Source organism: Microcebus murinus, chromosome 5 (genome assembly GCF_040939455.1).
Source record: "Microcebus murinus isolate Inina chromosome 5, M.murinus_Inina_mat1.0, whole genome shotgun sequence".
NCBI classification, from domain to species: domain Eukaryota; kingdom Metazoa; phylum Chordata; class Mammalia; order Primates; family Cheirogaleidae; genus Microcebus; species Microcebus murinus.
This window is the reverse complement of record NC_134108.1, coordinates 66032009-66050046: the sequence shown is the minus strand read 5'-3', so window position 1 is coordinate 66050046 and position 18038 is coordinate 66032009. Positions and strand designations below refer to the sequence as shown.

The following is an 18038-nucleotide window of genomic DNA, read 5'->3' as shown; positions in this document are numbered from 1 at the left end:
AGTTGGGAAGCTCCATCTTAGACCTCTCAAAGGTACATGTGATAAACTGTACCACTGTCATGTTGTCTTTTCCTACCAGATTCAACCCTGCTTGGAAGATTAAACTTCCTGCCCCATAGAAGTCTTCAGCCAATTTGAGTCATTGCATGGTTCCCCAATCTCACCCTTTTCCCTCTATGACAAAGCCAGCATGTTGTACAACTCACCCACCATGGACATAAACACGAGTAAGAAATTGAAGTTATGGGATCATGTTAGCACAGCATAAACTAGTGAGAGCTGACTGATCTAGCAGAGATCAATTCCCTAGCATACCTTTTATACTCCTGTCACATTTCATTAAGAATGGTCACAAATTACATAAACAGTGGTATATGTTTTAATAATTTTTAGAATATAAGCTGCATAGCTTTTCAGAATAAAAAATAATGATATAACTTCAAGTACATGCTTTAGGACACTTGGTTAAACAAGCAATCTGTGTCTTTGATGACCACCTCAAAAGGGTGGCAAACTTCACAGTGTAACTTGAAAACAGACATGGGAAAAGATGATTGCATCATGGCACGTAAGCATGTTGCCTACAAAAGAACATTAAATAGAACACAGCACACAGTTTCAAGTATTCAAGCACTGCTTTCTGGCCAAGGAAAAATTGCTTAAAAACTTCTGATGTATTCTGACTGGAAAAAATAAGATATAGCCACTTAGATCTATCTGGACACAGCATTTCTTTTCCAGAATGAGACTGGCGCAGTCCAGCTTGAAAGCAGCGTGAGGAATGTTTCTTCCCCTTAAGGGGAAAAAAATGAACTAAAGGAATAAATTACTACAACAACAGGAACTATGGCACTGAATGAAATAAAGGGAAAAAATCATCTTTTCATCATTGCATAGTCTCCCGAAGCAGCAAACGTGAAGAGGACACTGAAAAGCCACTTCGTTTTTACACAGCCCCAAGGATCATTTTTGCAGATTATGTGGGCTCCCATGTCCACTTGCTTTACAAGAACACACCCCCCACACACTTCCTACCCTCCAAAAGAAGGTAGTTTCTTTCATAATCACAAAACACATCTTCTGACTCTCCAGAAGATTGCAGCTGTCTCAGCCACTTGACAGCTTTTGGGTACACCCTTGGCAAGGCAGAGCTTAAAGCAGGGACAAAAGGGCAGTTTCCTTTTATCCTTTGTCCAAAGGCTTGCAACAGTTCCAGGTTCCTGGCAGCATCTTCCCAAGGTACAGGTGTCCAAGGCCCCCTCTTGGGCCAGGGCTTCCAAGACAGGGAAGAAGAGCAGCTCTTCCTCAGTTCAGACACTTGCTGCTACTGCTCCTTCACTGCCAAGTTTAGGCAAAGCAGGGAGCCCGAGAGCTTTCTCTAGGCTCTGAGATCATGTAAGATAAATATGCACATTACAATAAACTTTTTTATGCCTGCTATAGATGACTTTACAAATCAGATCTAAGTTCAAAAACAGTTGTCCAAAAGGGAACACCAGGATATTCTGACCACAGTTTACATAAAAGTCACTTTGGATTGCTCTCTCTTTATTCTACGGGTGGTCAGAAGCTGTCACTAACTCAAACCACTGTCTGAGGGCATCGCTGAGTGTCTCAGGAAGTACATTCACATCTCGAAGAATGATATAGAATGGGAATGGGAACTCTTCCATGTAGGATCGGATTTCAGGCATCTCTCCAGGTCCTTTAAATATTGGTACTTTAATGTCCAAGATAGAATCCTGTCAACAAAAAGACATTTTGAAATAAAAGGAAAACGAAATCAATGTCCGTGGCTAGTCTACATGTCTTATTCCTGCATGTAAAACTAGCTTTCATTACAAAGTAAAAGAAAATTTTCAGAACTCTCATTATGTGGAAGGGGCAGATCCCTTTCTCTTTTTTTTGAGACAGAGTCTTGCTTTGTTGCCCAGGCTACAGTGAGTGCCATGGCGTCAGCCTAGCTCACAGCAACCTCAAACTCCTGGGCTCAAGCAATCCTGCTGCCTCCCGAGTAGCTGGAACTATAGGCATGCACCACCATGCCCGGCTAATTTTTTTCTATATATATTAGTTGGCCAATTAATTTCTATTTATAGTAGAGACCTCGAGCAATCCGCCTGTCTCGGCCTCCCAGAGTGCTAGGATTACAGGCGCGAGCCACCGCGCCCAGCCAGATCCCGTTCTGAGTGGCCCTTCCAGGAGAATAAAATTAAAAGGAAGGAAAAGGGGCAGACAAGAAAATCTACTTCTACCATGGTTTCTTCCATTCTCTACTTGGAATAATTCACATTAAATCTTCACCTTGCCATCAAGGCATAATGTGACCTGCAAAGATAATGCTTCCCCTAGAACAGAACTGCCCTGCAGCATATTTCACTAAGCTAATTGATGCTTCCTGCTGAGATGTAAGTGTGGAAAGAGCTGGTCTCCATTTCAAAGTGGTCAGGGCCCATTATCAAGGCTGTAATGCCCTTACTGACTTTGAATAGAGGGGAACATTCTGAGTCTTGGCTCTCCCTCAGACAATACCTATAAGCTGTGTTGCAGACACTATAAGATGAGAATAATGACCCCTACCTCGCTGGCTTATTGTGAAGATTGATGAGTAAAGTGCCTAGAACAAGTGTATTCTGACAGAATACCACGAATGCTGGGAATTGCCAGTATGATGGTACAACCCAGGCTGTATATTCCAATGGAAAATGTTAAAGGGAATCTCTACTTTATCTCTGGAAAAAGTGGCTTTTAGTAGTCACTCACCCGTGAACTGGGATTGTCCAACACGACAAAAATTACAAAGATGTTAGCATTCTGGGCAGCCTGTACTGCTGCCAGGACTCTTTCTTTGCCCTCAAGGAAAAGGCCTCGTCCATCAGAGACTATGAGGAGGAGTTGTGCAGTTTCTGCAGAACATATGAGAGAAAGAAAGGAATAAAAATATTTTTTTTTTTTTGAGACAGAGTCTGGCTCTGTCACCCAGGCTAGAGTGTAGTGTTGCCATCATAGCTCACTGCAACCTCAAACTCCCGGGCTCAAGCAGTCCCCCTGCCTCAGCCTCCTATAGGCATGTGCCACCATGCCTGGCTAATTTCTCTATTTTTTGTAGAGACGAGGCCTTGATCCTGCTTAGGCTGGTCTCAAACTCCTGGCCTCAAGTGATCCTCCTTTGGCCTCTGAAAGTGCTATTATTTTGGGTGTGAACCAACGCACACAGCCGAAAATACATTTTTAACAACTCAAAACTACCTAAAGTAGGTCAAATGTAATGTAAGCTTTCTCTGTGCTATTAAAACTAAACAGATCTGAAACTGATGCTTTTTGGACACAAAAGGAACCTCTGATTAGACTGATTACTTAGGATGCCTGAGTCAAAGACGAGACATAATAAGTTTCTGTCAATATAGCACAATTTCCCTATAGAGCTTTAGGAAATGTCAAATTTAGATCAACTTCACTTGTAGAGCAGTATACTGTATGAGAGAATTAAAACGCTTGTCTATGGCTATTATTTATAAAATGATTGTATCTTTTCCTGTAGAGCATACATTTTACAACATGGTGACAGGTACAGTGAGATGAAGCAAGCAGCTTTTAAATATAGAAAATAGGAAAGCATTTTGTTAATACATGAAAGAATGTGGCTCACCTGGACTGATGTTTTGTGAGAACTGCTGTGCAGCAACAAACATGTTGGCAACAGACTCTAGAAACTAAACCAGAACCAGAACCAGACAATTAGAAAACTATTTAAACTTTCTTCCCATGTCAAAGGGTCTGAAATTACTTCTGACACTGAAGTGATTATTATAAGATAACCACCTCAGGTTTATAGGCCATCAACTATCCCTTCTGGCCACCTGTAGTACAGGAAGAAGGATCCTTGCATTACATGGCATTTACCCTTGAGTACGGGCATTCTCAAGCAGAGATGAAACGTGTCTCTGGTATACATCCCACTAGAGTTCTAGAAGATACCACAAAGAAAAAGAAATACCCCCCATGGGAGATAAGAAGCCAATAACCCCCTCAAATAAACCAAACATCTGCTTATTTCAAGAAAATAACTGAGCAAAAGAGAGGCAAGAAAACATAAAATGTCCAATGCAAACTAAAGAGATTGTATTTACAGCAGGAACCAGGAGACATGTCTTATCCTCTTTTTTAATTTGTTATATCATCCTGAGCAAGTCACTGGCTTTATTTTTACATCATTTCTTCTCTAGGCTAAATAAGGGAAAGAAATAGGGCTTGGCTCATCTGATAAGGATACTGGAAGGTGGGTTTGTTTTTGTAAAATGTTCCAAAGGCTTAGAAAAAACAGGGAGCCAGAAAACCAATGATGCAAAGTCAAATGATCTTTGAGGAACTGAGAAAAAGAAGTCTACACCTTGTTTTATAATGGATACCAAGTAAGCTTCTATTCTAGTAGTACACAGGCTAAAATTTAGGACTATTCTTTATTGTAAACTTTATCTGTCCATACCATTTTGGGGGAGGGAGAGTTCAAAAAAATTTTTCTCTCCTATATCAGCTTAAGAATAACTGTACAGAAGACATTTGATTTCATCTACATACCTGAGCAATCTTGGTTTTCTTTTGTTGGAATGTGCAGAGCCGTAGAATCTGGCACCCTGAGTAATCACTGAACTGCTCATGGAAGGGGTGTAACAGCTTTACACACTCTCCAAAACTTGGAGGAGAAAAACCAAATACAAAACAAGTTATTTTCATGTGATCAAAATAAGTTGTGAAAACAGCTTTCCCAATGGGTACTAAAAGGACTTACCTGCACACTGCAATCTGACCTACTTCCAGGAGGGTTAGTGCATTTCCAATCACAGCCAAAGATTCAAACGCAAGCTGTGAAACAGAAAGTTATGTTTTCTATGGCACACAGGAGAACAACATCAGTAAGGCTATTATAGTTCACAACCAATCCAGAGGCTTTAGCAGCCACAAATGTTGAAACCTAAAATCCATCACACTAGTAGGAATAGTCTGCTCTAGACAACATTAGTAAAAGTGACCTTAAGAAATATGGTTCATAAATTTAAATTTTTCTTTCCTTTTTTTTTTGTCTACATAAAAGGTAATCTCTTATGGAAAGAAATTTAAAAAATCAATTTAAAACAATATGTAGTAAAATTACACTGTAGAACTGTACTAGAAAATGTCATTACCACTTGCATAAATGACAGCATAGTTTTAGAATTTAAACTCATCTAAAAAACACCAAATTGAATGTTCTAAATATATTATTTCATTTAATCTTCATAACAATTCTGAGTATGAGGTTATAATTATTGTAAGAAGTATATATATGTGTGTATATATATATTTATATGAAAGTTGTATTATTATAGTCCTTATTTTTCAGAAGATGAAACTGACACTTAAATTACCCCAAATCATGGTAGTAAGTGAGCTGGGATATAATCCCATGTTCAGAAGTTACACTCTAATTCCAGCAGAACATACACATTTTAGGTCACTCATTAGTTCATGCTGTATAATGGCATCACTGCAAAAAACACACACTCTTCAGTGTATATAATGATGATATTGTAAGTAATCCTATTCAGGCTCCTAAACATTGTTAAAATTGATGGAAGACTGACTCTGGATAATTTCAGACTTACACGTATCCCGAATACATTTAGAAAAAAAATAAAAATCGAAGGTTTTGGATGTAACTGTGTTGTGCATAGTCTTAATAGTTTAACCACTTTGGTATGAGCGTTGACTATAGTAGATACCACAGATGAATGTGCACAGTTGAGCATCGACTGTATTCGGTAGCCACACATGAACATGCACAGCAACTTTAGCCGACAGCTGATGATATGACTTTTCTAATTTTTCATTTATCAAAATAAAATTGTGAACATTTAAAAATAACATAATAAAAACATAACTCTCTGGGAGGCCGAGGCGGGCGGATCGTTTGAATTCAGGAGTTTGAAACCAGCCTGAGCAGACCCCGTCTCTACTATAAATAGAAAGAAAGTAATTGGCCAACTAATATATAGAGAAAAAATTAGCCGGGAATGGTGGCGCATGCCTGTAGTCCCAGCTACTCGGGAGGCTGAGGCAGCAGGATTGCTTCAGCCCAGGAGTTTGAGGTTGCTGTGAGCTAGGCTGACGCCACGGCACTCACTCTAGCCTGGGCAACAAAGTGAGACTGTGTCTCAAAAAAAAAAAAAATACAAAACAAAACAAAGAAAAACATATGTATATGTTACCTATTCTGAATTACATTACAAATAAAGCTGCCTATAAAGTAAAACAAGCTTTCAGTGCTTTAAAGCTTTCCTCATCACACAAGAGAAAACGGATTCATCATCAACGCACAGCACAAACTATCGTGTGGACTATGACTGCCGGTGTGGGCAAGGTTTTGCAGCTGATGAGCGCCATACCAAAGTGGTTAAGAGTACATTGTAGGTGGGGTATGGTGGCTCACGCCTGTAATCCTAGCACTTTGGGGAGGCTGAGGCCAAGAGTTTGACAACAGCCTGAGAAAGAGCCAGACCTACAAAAAAATACGAATATTAGCCAGGCTTGGTAGTGTGTGCCTATAGCCACTTGGGAGGCTAAGGGCAGGAGAATTGCTTAAGCCCAAGAGTTCGAGGTTGCAGTGAGCTATGATGAGGCCACTGAACTCCAGGCTAGGTGACAGAGCAAGACTGTCTCAAAAAAGTAAAAAACAAAAAAAAAAAAAGGGGGGGGGAAGAAACCACATTGTTCCATTTTCTAGAAAATAAATATTGTCAGATTTACTTATTTTGCAACTAGACAGTAGAATCTCTATTCAAGAAACAAACAATTTAAACAACTTAGAATAGTAAAGGACTAAAATATTTGAGACTGAATTGCCTTTTGAACTCTTTAAACCTTAGGTCTTCTCAAAGATATCATATTCTCAGAACAGGTAAACTGTTTTTTGTCATATCATATTTAAAACATTTAGATGGCCCATCAAATTGCCACTATATTTCTATTCCTTACCTGCTTGGTGTGGTTGTCTACCATACTAGAAGAGTCATCGATAGCCAAACATATCTGATACTGGCGTTTACTGGGCTTGGTCCTTCGAAGCCAAATCTTGTCTTTCCGAAATTGACTAGCAATGTACGGAATGACCTTCCGCATGTTTAGTCTCTTCCCTGTTCGATAGTCTCCTCTATTAAATTTATCCAGACAAGGGCAAAGATTAGTTAGTGACTGCTAATTCCTCAGAACTTTCCCTAAGGGCAAAAATCATATTAATAATATCTTAAAACCAACAATACCAAATAACCTGTGCAAGGAAAGTGGTGCGATGAAGCACTGTCAATTGAAGACTAAGGACCAGGATTCTCTTGACCACTAGCCAGAAAAACTGGATGTGTATGCGGCAATAATTAGGTCCTTCCAGAAAAGCTAAGATCCATTTTGAAAAATCAGAAAAAATGCTTGCATAGAATATGAAGTTTTGGACTCTTTTCTGTTCTAAAACTATGGTTTTGGACACATCTTTGAAAAGATCTAGATGAGTAACACCTATAGCAAGTGAGGAACACAATATATAGCAAGGTGAGCCGCAAACACACCTGAAGTCTCAGCCAATTTTAGCATCAAATAGTAATAAACAAGAGAAACTGCATTCCTACCAAACAGCACAGAAACTTTTGTGGTAGAGACAACAATAGGAAATCAGGGTAAGGGACACCATACTGGTGCCTACACAGCAGAAGTACTGGCAACCTAGAAGCCAGTACCATAAGTGGTTAGGTGCTGAACTCAACAAAATTGACGATGCTGCCATCTCTTCAGGGCACCGTGAGGGCTTCCAGTGGAGAAGACTTACTTCAGCTTGGCTGCCTGGGTAGGCTCTAATATGAGACGCAGCTGTTCACACAACTGTTGTGAAAGAGGCGCAGTTAAGACCAGGTAACTCTGCCACATCTCAGCTGCAGCCTTCTCCTGTGACAACAGAATGTAAGTTACCCTCACAATGTCAGAGCCAACCACATCGTTATAGGGAGAAAATGACCTGCATCAACTTTCTCAACAGAAGCACTTTAAAGCTTCTCTCAGCAAAGTGCTATCTAATTCACGTGATTAAAAATGTCTCCTTTTCCACCAAACCATAACCCACACTTCCAAGTGAGAAAGAATGAAACAAAGCAGTTTATTATTAGATTTCACGACCAAATCAATGCCTTATTCACATCACGTACAGAGAGCATAACCTGCACCCTTCATATGGGGAGAGAGATGTGAATGGGTAATTGTGGTGCCAGCAGATCCAGCTACTCATTCATGGGTTCTCAGAATCATGAAAGTAAAAGTGACAAGTGAGTGCAAATCCCTCAAATAACACATTCAGCAGTGTGCTTAGACACAAAGCCCCGTAATTTTTCGGCCAACTCCGACAGAGCATTCAATGCATATTATGTGGTGGGAATGATGAGGACAATAGATACAACAGAAGTTAAAGGAACTAAACTTACCAGTTTCTATTTTAATTAAGATATAGAGCTAGTGGGAAAGCAGAAAGAAAGCAATGGATAGACTAAGGCTTTAAGGATTCTAATTATATATACCTTATGCCTGGTCCCTTTTACAAAGGTAATTGGAACTAAGACCCTATTAAGTTTATTGTATCTTAAAGAAAAAAAAAAAAAAAGTCAAGTCATTTTAGGAAAAATCCAGTGACTTACTTCTTCTGGATTTCCAGATTCATGTGGCTGCCACGTTTCCAGCTGTCTCTCCAGCTCCTGTCTTAGCTCACTGACATCTTTTAAAAAGGGCTAAGAAGAAAAAGACACAGATAAGAGGCAGCCCACTCACATTGGAACCCCCACCTTATTACCACTGGCTGCTTTCCTCCCTGCAGTGTGACCTCAAAGTAAATAGTCAGATGCCCCTGAGATTCAAAATTGAAGCAAATTCAGTGGCACAATAAAAAGATGCAAGATAACCATTCTTCTGCTTTCCATCTTAGACAATATGGACAAAGGAAACTTTTAACATTTATGAATCTATTCTAAACAACCCTTAAGTCATCAATAATGAAAATATTCTTTGATCAAGCCAAACTGCCAGTTATCCAAACTATTAAAGAAAGGAACTCAGTTAAATGGCTCTTCCTGCATACAGGCATTAAACCAAAGATTCTTTTTACTTAACTATCATAAACTGCTAATCATTCTAAAGGTTCCTTACACAAAGATGGTAAGCAGAGTAGGACATGAGAGCCAGAGGCCAAAGACCTCAAATGGGATCCGCCATTATGGACAGGTCACTAAAACCCTGGAATTAACTATTGGAACAGTGTCATCTGCTTAAGGAACACCTGTCACACCAATAGCATACCTAAAAACTTTTTAAGAACACGATACACTAAAACAACCAGATGTTACTTTTAAAGGCAATTACAAATTATATTTTGTCAATTTTTACAGCAGTAATTTGTGAGTTTTAGTACCTGGAAAATGGTGTCCATGAGGAACTGATGGGCTGTATGAATGGTTGACTCTTGGCTTCTTTCTGGTTTCTCATTTTCTGTCTCTTTATGGGATTTGTCTGTCCTAGAGTCTTGGTCTTTCTCTTTTTCAACAGTTTGGGTCTCCATCTCATCAGAGTCTATTTTCATATAAGGACATAGTTTTACTTATAACACCACCACAATGGCTGAGCCTTCGCTGTTGCCCATCAGTCTTATTAATAACAATCAAACCACTCACTCCTCAACACATTTCCACACATTGATTCCAAATATTCTTTCTCCACGAGTCATTGCCAGTTCTTATTCTCTAATTTCCCCTCCTCCCCATCCCAATGGTGAAGGTGGATGTTAATATTTGAGACTGCAGTTTATGCTAACAGGACTTGTAAAACTCTGTAATTCTTGAAACTAAGTACATGTAGAACTTTCAAAGAATAAAAAATAAAATTTAAAAAAAACAACCATAGTTTCATTTTACAGATGAGGAAACTCACACAAAGATAAATAACATGCCTCAACCTGTGGAGTGAGAGGCAAAGCCTGGATTTGAATCCAGGAAAGTAACTACAGAGCTCTGGATTGTAACAGCAGGGCAGACAACCCTGGGAGGACAGGAATGAAGCAAAAGAAAAAGTCTTTTGAGTTTGGCAATTCCTTTTCAACTTGCATCATTTATCCTATTGCTGATGAAGTTATTTTTAATGTGCTTAAATACATGTCCTTTTTGTTTTTTTAAAAAATAAACTTCCTAGTAATAGAACTTGACTAGCTATGAAATGGAAACTTGTTGCTTTCTCACATGTATTTTCTTCTATTTAATATTTTGCTGCATTTTATGCTAATATTGTATACTTTTAGGTAACTGGAAACATTTCTCTAATAATCAAGAATATACCTTCTCTTCCCAGCTGCAGTAAATGTACTATTCTATTTTCTTCAACACATTTAAAAAAGACCAATGGGATTTTGTTGGGAATTGAAGTTTCAGGGGTCTACTTGATGGATGGTATCCTGCAACACCACCCCTATACCTGTCCACCTTTTTGCTCCCAAATAAAACATAGTGACATTACTATAGGCAAATTATTCATCTAAGCCGTGGACTAGGATGTGGGACAAAACACCAGAGTAGACTACAATACAAGAGAACTGAGTACTCAGAAAGGGTCTGTTTACTCCAGGACTCACTGAAGGTTGCTGTGGTGCCTGACTTGACCTCTTCCGGCTTCAGCTGCTCTGTGTCTGCTGCTTTGAGCTCCTCCTGCTCCTCTGTGTCCATGAGGATATCCTCCATCTCCTCCTCTTCCTGATCCTTGCCAGCGTCTTTTGTGGACTGTTGCTGCTCCTTGCTGGCCACGTCTGCCAACAAAATGCATACACATAAACAAAACTTAGGTCTTTGCAGAACAAAGTAATGAGTGGGCTATGGTTTCAGTCATTTCTAGCTTCCAAAATTCTACTAATGCTTATTCTACCACTGATCACCTATGTGGCCTGGACACCTGTCTGTGCCTAATAAGTACCGGCTCCCTACCTCCTACAGAAGTGTGACCACAGAAGTAGGATGTTTGGGTTCTTACTGCTATGCCCAGAAAATGATCCAGAATAAACGCCTAGGCTGGGCGGGGTGACCCATGCCTGTAAATCCTAGCACTCTGGGAGGCTGAGGCAGGTGGATCGCTCAAGGTCAGGAGTTTGAAACCAGCCTGAGTGAGACCCTATCTCTACCAAAAATAGAAAGAAATTAATTGGCCAACTAAAAATATACATACAAAAAATTAGCCGGGCATAGTGGCGCGTGCCTGTAGTCCCAGCTATTCGGGAGGCTGAGGCAGTAGGATTGCTTGAGCCCAGGAGACTAAGATTGATGTGAGCTAGGCTGACACCACAGCACTCACTCTAGCCTGGGCAACAGTGAGACTCTGTCTCAAAAAAAAACAAAAACAAACGAAAAAACACAACAGAATAGACGCCTGGGCATCTGACTCAAAGCAGCTAATGGAAACCATCCGCCATTACTGACTTGTGAGTAAACTATTAAGAGTTGACTCTATAACATTATAGAATGACTATAATTAACAATTTATTGTGTATTTTCAAATAGCTAGAAGAGCAGATTTGTTAATGTCCCCAACTCAAAGAGTGATAAATGTTTGCTAGTTATCCTGATTTGATCGTTAAATACTGAATATATACATTGGGATATCACATTGTACCCTGGAAGTTTTTATGTGTCAATAATTTTAAAAAGACTATACTACAAGGCACAGAAAGACCAACAAGGGGATGGGAATCCCAGCATTATGATCTTGGATGAGTTCTTAAATTTCTTTGGCCTCAGTGCACTCACCCATAGAAGGGAGACAGCCTAGGTCATAGGATTATTTGAGGAAGTCCATGATCATGCAGAAAAAGCTCAGAAAAATTTTTGGCACACAGCAAAAGCTCAATACAATGGTAGCTATTATATTACTGCTTTACTTTTGTTTTTCAAGTGGGAACAGAGAGAGAAAAAAGCAATCCATTGCAGAGCAATCATTTTCGTGCCATCCTCATAGGTATTATCAACCCTACTTTACATGTTAGTAATGAAACAATGAAAAGTCACCAGGAGAACCAGAAGAGAAGACTGTCCACTTACCACCTTCTTGTGCTTAGACTTCCTCCCTCCCCTTTTCACTCTTAGGGAAAACACATATTTCAAGTTCACAGTGCATATCATTGCAGGGATCTATCTGAAGGTGTCTATGAAGAAATCTCCAGTACTAAGAAACCCTGAGATCAACGCTTGGTTTAGATGTGGCCAAATGTTATCAAAGACACTTAAAAGGCTTATACTGAGCCCAGATGGCTGGGCATGGTGGCTCACGCCTGTAATCCCAGCACTTTGGGGAGGCTGAGGTGGGAGGATTGCTTGAGGCCAGGAGCTGGAAACCAGCCTGGGCAACATAGTGAGACCCCACCTCTACAAAAAAGAAGTGTGGTAGCGTGTACCTGTAGTCCCAGCTACTCAGGAGGCTGAGGCAGGAAGATCACTTGAGCCCTGGAATCAGAGGCTTGAGTGAGCTACGATCATGCCACTGCACTCCAGCCTGGATGACAGAGCAAAACCCGGTCTCCGAAAAAGAAAGCTTATACCTAGAACCTTGAGCATCTTTATGTGGCTATGGATACCACTGTACCAAAACGAAACCACACTTTTTACAGTTTAAAAAACCACTTCCTCTCTCTACTAATGTACTAATGAATTTGCACTAACATCTGGCAGGCACACAGTCACAAAGCATAAGCTCTCACAGAAACCTCAGTGAGCAAAAGGAACAGCTTTCCCTGTAACATACCGTATGTCTGTGCATCGTAGGTGTTGCTGCCTTGTTTAATGTGCTCAAATTCATCTGCGTCCTCCACCTGGGCCTGCGGCTGGGCTGGGCTTTGCTCGGCATGGCTGTCCATATCCACAGTCTTCAGCCTTTTGTGTACGCGCTCATTGTGATCACCCATGGAGCGTTCATTGTCAGCCTCCCCAGGTTTCCTCTTAAAACTCTGTGGGAAAAGTCCATAAATAACCATGAAGTCCAGGGACAGGTTAAGTAACTTAAGTATAGCCATACAATAATGGAATTCAAAGTAGATATTAAAAAGAATAGGGCTTGTATATACTCATATAGAACAATCTCTATATCTAAAATAAAGGCAAGGGCTGGGCGCGGTGGCTCATGCCTGTAATCCTAGCACTCTGGGAGGCCGAGGCAGGCGGATTGCTCAAGGTCAGGAGTTTGAAACCAGCCTGAGCAAGTAAGAGCTGAGACCCCATCTCTACTATAAATAGAAAGAAATTAATCGACCAACTAAAAAATAAAATAAAATATAATATAAAATAAAATAAAACAAAGGCAAGGAAGCAAAGAAAGACACCCTTACACACACATACATCCACACAGTATACATGCAGAAAATATCTCTGAAAGAAGAAAAAACTGGCAGCACCAATTTGACCTGGGGAAGTCCCTTGCATTGCATGAGGACAGGGATAGAATATGTAGGCTTTTTAGAGGATTGGTTTTTATATACTTATTTTTATTATGTGCATAAATTATACCCTGCTAAGCAAACAAATTTTAAAAAGCAAAAGACAACGAACAGTGGAAAGAGTAAGACTGGTTGGCACTGGCAGCAGCACACAGCACCTGGCTCTTAGGTTCCGCAGCAGGAACAGGGTGAGGGTGTGGGGAAGAAGCCCCAGTGAAGGATTCCATCGAGAAAACCCAATAGTCCAGGGTCTGCTCACCAAGGCTGCCACCACTTCTGGTGGGACAGCTTTTTTTAAAAAAAACCACTACATTTAAAGCATCTTTTTCTATACGCAACCTGCACCTAAGTTTAGTTAAGGAGTGATAGAAACCTGTGTGTTTTTCCTGGTGTGTTTCTGGGAGGCCAACCGGGCAATGAAGTTGGATTCATGACCTTCTGCCTGGTTTGCATCTGCAGCTCCACTTCCATGTTCCTAGGAAATCGAAGCCACAAAAGAATGAGGTGAGGGAGCTATCACAAGCACCTGGTCACTGTGCTGCACAGAGCACAATGTCTCTCATCCTTATTCTCATCTGAGAACCATATGATCACTCCTGCCTACTCTGGAACTCACCCATGACTAAGGCCTGGCCTATGAGCAGAAATAGGAACATCTTGATACACAACTATGCTACCCTCTCAGTGGCCTTCACTTTGCAAGGGTTATTAGTCCCTTGTCTATGGAAAGAATGTATCACCCCAAAGGCAGGACAGACCTCTATTAGAAACCAGGCTTCATCAGGCTGTACACCCCTGAGGTCGTCATTTAACTTTACTAAGGCTTATTTTCCTCAAACATATAATGGAGAAAATAGAACAATATCATCTATTCCACGGGATATTGTGGGATATTGAAGACTTTTGCTAAAGTAATGAAAATGTTTAGGACTTAATGGGTGCTCAATAAATGATCATGGTGGTGGTGGTGTATAAAAAATATAGCTCAGAGAGGCTAAAGGAGTTGTCCAGAATCACCCAGGTGGCTAGCAGGTCCTCTCTGACATTCTCCTTTCTATAGCACTCAACAACTTGAATAATGGCCATATCAGAACACATTGCCACCAGGTCAGGGAAAAAGTGCTTTGCTTTTTAAATTAAAATATTTAGAAGCCTGGTGATGAGCAAGGAAAAGCAAAGTACCAATAGAGGCATACACCGTATGAAGTCTAAATCCAACCTTTTCTTTCTTGGGGGCTTTTTGAAAAACATGAACCTGATTTTCCCATTGAGAACTACCAGTCTAATAACATTTTCTTATGCACATCACTTAAATGTAGCCTGTAGCAAATATTCTGGGGTTTGCCCTGGGAGGCATATAAAAACAGATATTGTCATGCACCACATAACGGACTGCATATACAACAGCAGTCCCATGAAATTATAATACCATATTTTAACTGTGCCCTTTCTATGTTTAGATGCGTTTAGATACACAAATACTTCCCACCGTGTGTTACAATTGGCTACAGTGTTCACTAATGTGCAGGTTTGTAGCCTAGGAGCAACAGGCTATACCACCTGGGTTTATGTAAACACACTCTATAATGTTCCCTCAATGATGAAACTGCCTAACATTTTTAATAATGTATTTCCATCATTAACACGGCTGTACAATCATTTTCTCAAAGGATGAAATGCAATCTAGAAGTCAACAACAACAAAACAAAACATCAAACATAAACCAACTACTGCTCAACAGAATGTGACTTCACACAGGGAGAAGATGGCTCCTGGGAGGCAGCCATCCACTGCAGTGAGGGCCCATCACCTCTTTCCCCGGCTCCTTCTCGGGCGCAGCCCCAGCCAGCTCCACGGCCTGCGTGCTCTGCACGTTCTCTACGCCAGTCTGCCCACAGGAGGCATGCTCCTTCCTCTCTGTAGCCTCTGGCACCTGCTCCTCTGTGTCAGAGACTTCCCCTTCTTCCTGCTTCTGCAGAAGTCAAACACAACATTAAATACTCTGAGACTCATAGGTGTGTGTGTGTGTTGGGGGGGGGGGTCCCTGCAGTAAGCAGGCCCCCTACTCCTCACCAAGGGGAGTCTGTAGGGAGGGCATCAACCAGAGAGAGTCTTAAAACAGAAACTTAAAAATCCTTGGCAGCACCACCTGGTGGTGGTGAAGTACCCTAAAACAGAGTCTAGTGGGAATATGTGCATTTCTCCTCCTCCTCCTCATTTTTAACATAAGAAAAGCCAGACATCCCACAATACCTGGGGCTGGAAACCTTGGTCAACAGGGACATCACTCTCTCCACCTTCTTCTTCAGCTTCCCTGTCCTCTTCCTCCAGAGACTGCTGCTGCTCCTCTGAGTTTTCTTCAGGAAGTTCAGCAGTGTCTTCGTCTTGGTTGTCAGCTCCTGTGTCCATCTCCTCCTCCCCTTCCATCTTGTCATCTTCACTGGGGCCTTCCTGAGGCTCATGTGGACTTTGACCTTCACTCTGGTCAGCCTCGGTCTCTTCATTTCTTTCCTCAGCTTCATGATCTGCTTCTTTTGAATCCATTGGTTTTTCTTTTATCTCCAAAGGATTTTCCTCTGGATAGATATAAGAAGAAAGAACACAGAATTTTAAAAACTTACATTGTTTCTTAAGCTAGGAGGTAGCTGGCAAGTGTTTTTTTTATTGTTCTGTAAACCAGGGTTTGACGAACTGTGACCCACAGGCCAGATCAGGCCCTCCACATGTATCTGTAAATAAAGATTTACTAGAACACAGCCATATATATTCTCTTACCTATTAACATATGATATGCTTACCCTATCCATTTATACTGCCTATGGCTACTTTTATACTATAGCAGTTGAACTGAGCTTATGGTTTATAGTGCCTGAAATATTTATTATTTGACACTTCAGAGAAAAAGTTTATTTACCCTTGTTCTAACCCATATTCATATATTACATACTATTATTTCAATGGCACATTTTGTTAAAAAATAAGTAATCCACTTTAAAAAAAAAAAAGAAAAAACAAAAAAAATCCACAATAGGAAAATTTATACCAAAGACAGAAAGTGACAGTTTAATGCTCAGTTGTCATAGTGAATGATACTTGGTAGGTGTCATTATTTATCACATACTGAAAATACAGCACACATTCAAATAGAAACAATCTTATTTTTAAAAGTTTCATTGAGTTTGAGGTTGCTGTGAGCTAGGCTGATGCTTTGGCACTCTAACCAGGGTGGCAGAGCGAGACTCTCTCTCAAGAAAAACAAACAAATGAACACACGAAAACCTGAAACCATCATTTCCCTAAAAAAGTTGTACCTGGGCTCCATGAGAGGCCTGGGTATACTCAGCAATGGCTGTGGAGAGATCGCACTATGTGTGAAACACCACCTTGGGCACAGAAGTGCCAAAACACAGGACAGGAAGTGACACCACAGAGACATACCTATAGGCCTACTCACATGAGAAACACTACTAAGGAAACAGTTTTCTCAAACTGGGGCTGACCTAACCAAACACAACTTATGACATGGCCATGACACTGGGCTAGCTCTCTAAAGAGAAATCAGTTACTGCTCATTTTCAGTGAGTTCCAACTGGTCCTTTTGGGAAGATGCACCTTCTCCTTCTTCATTGTCTGTGTCCTCACTGCCATTCTTGTCTTCACTATCAAGGTTCAAGTCATCTGGAAGGTCCAAGGCCTCAGGTTCTGGCAGCTTTTCCTGATTGCCATGGTAAGGGTCTACCTCATTCTCATCATATTCACTCTGGGACATTGGAGAGAACAGGGGAAAAACAAACTTTTTTTTTAAAAGCAGAATTCACTTAGCTCTAAGTATTTATACTATGCTGAGCGAATACAATGTCTCTTCCCTAAAGTTACAAGCACACATTAGTATTTTAATAATATTTTTAGAGCTTTCATGTTAGAATTTCAAACTTCATTTTCTGTACAGGTTTTTTAATCTCAAAAAAACTTATGAGATGCTTATAAGAATAAAGAAAAGTACCAGAGGTTTTAGCTTCCAAACTACAGCATGAGCCCAAACAACACACACCACCTCATCAGTAATGATGAGTTAGATCTTTTATGTACCGTTAAGAGCCTCTGTTGCTGGCCAGGTGCGGTGGCTCATGCCTGTAATCCTAGCACTCTGGGAGGCGGAGGCGGGCAGATTGCTTGAGGTCAGGAGTTTGAAACCAGCCTGAGCAGGAGCGAGACCCTATCTCTACTATAAATAGAAAGAAATTAATTGGCCAACTAATATATATGGAAAAAATTAGCCGGGCATGGTGGTGCATGCCTGTAGTCCCAGCTACTCAGGAGGCTGAGGCAGAAGGATTGCTTGAGCCCAGGAGTTTGAGGCTGCTGTGAGCTAGGCTGATGCCACGGCACTCACTCTAGCCTGGGCAACAAAGCAAGACTCTGTCTCAAAAAAAAAAAAAAAAAAAAAAGAGCCTCTGTTGCACTTTCTTTTATGAGGCAATGGGAAAACAATAAATGAATAGGGGGAAAATGC

The 18038-nt window shown here is 40.7% G+C and overlaps 1 protein-coding gene across 2 annotated transcripts in view; it reads right to left on the bottom strand.

Annotated features, from left to right (window-relative positions):
• Positions 1-356: 356 nt before the first annotated feature.
• The window catches only part of MDN1 (midasin AAA ATPase 1), a 145184-nt gene continuing 127502 nt past the window's right edge, over positions 357-18038 (bottom strand). For both annotated transcript variants that reach the window (XM_020287041.2, XM_020287042.2), the window contains 15 exons: positions 17138-17285; positions 15779-16101; positions 15336-15497; positions 13899-14000; positions 12838-13039; positions 10685-10855; positions 9476-9633; positions 8709-8798; positions 7853-7968; positions 7012-7186; positions 4790-4863; positions 4579-4693; positions 3650-3713; positions 2764-2906; positions 357-1742 (listed from right to left, as the gene is read on the bottom strand). In XM_020287041.2, the coding sequence (XP_020142630.2) occupies positions 1554-1742; positions 2764-2906; positions 3650-3713; positions 4579-4693; positions 4790-4863; positions 7012-7186; positions 7853-7968; positions 8709-8798; positions 9476-9633; positions 10685-10855; positions 12838-13039; positions 13899-14000; positions 15336-15497; positions 15779-16101; positions 17138-17285 (2232 nt within the window). In that variant the 3' untranslated portion in view covers positions 357-1553. The remainder of the gene's footprint in view (positions 1743-2763; positions 2907-3649; positions 3714-4578; positions 4694-4789; positions 4864-7011; positions 7187-7852; positions 7969-8708; positions 8799-9475; positions 9634-10684; positions 10856-12837; positions 13040-13898; positions 14001-15335; positions 15498-15778; positions 16102-17137; positions 17286-18038) is intronic.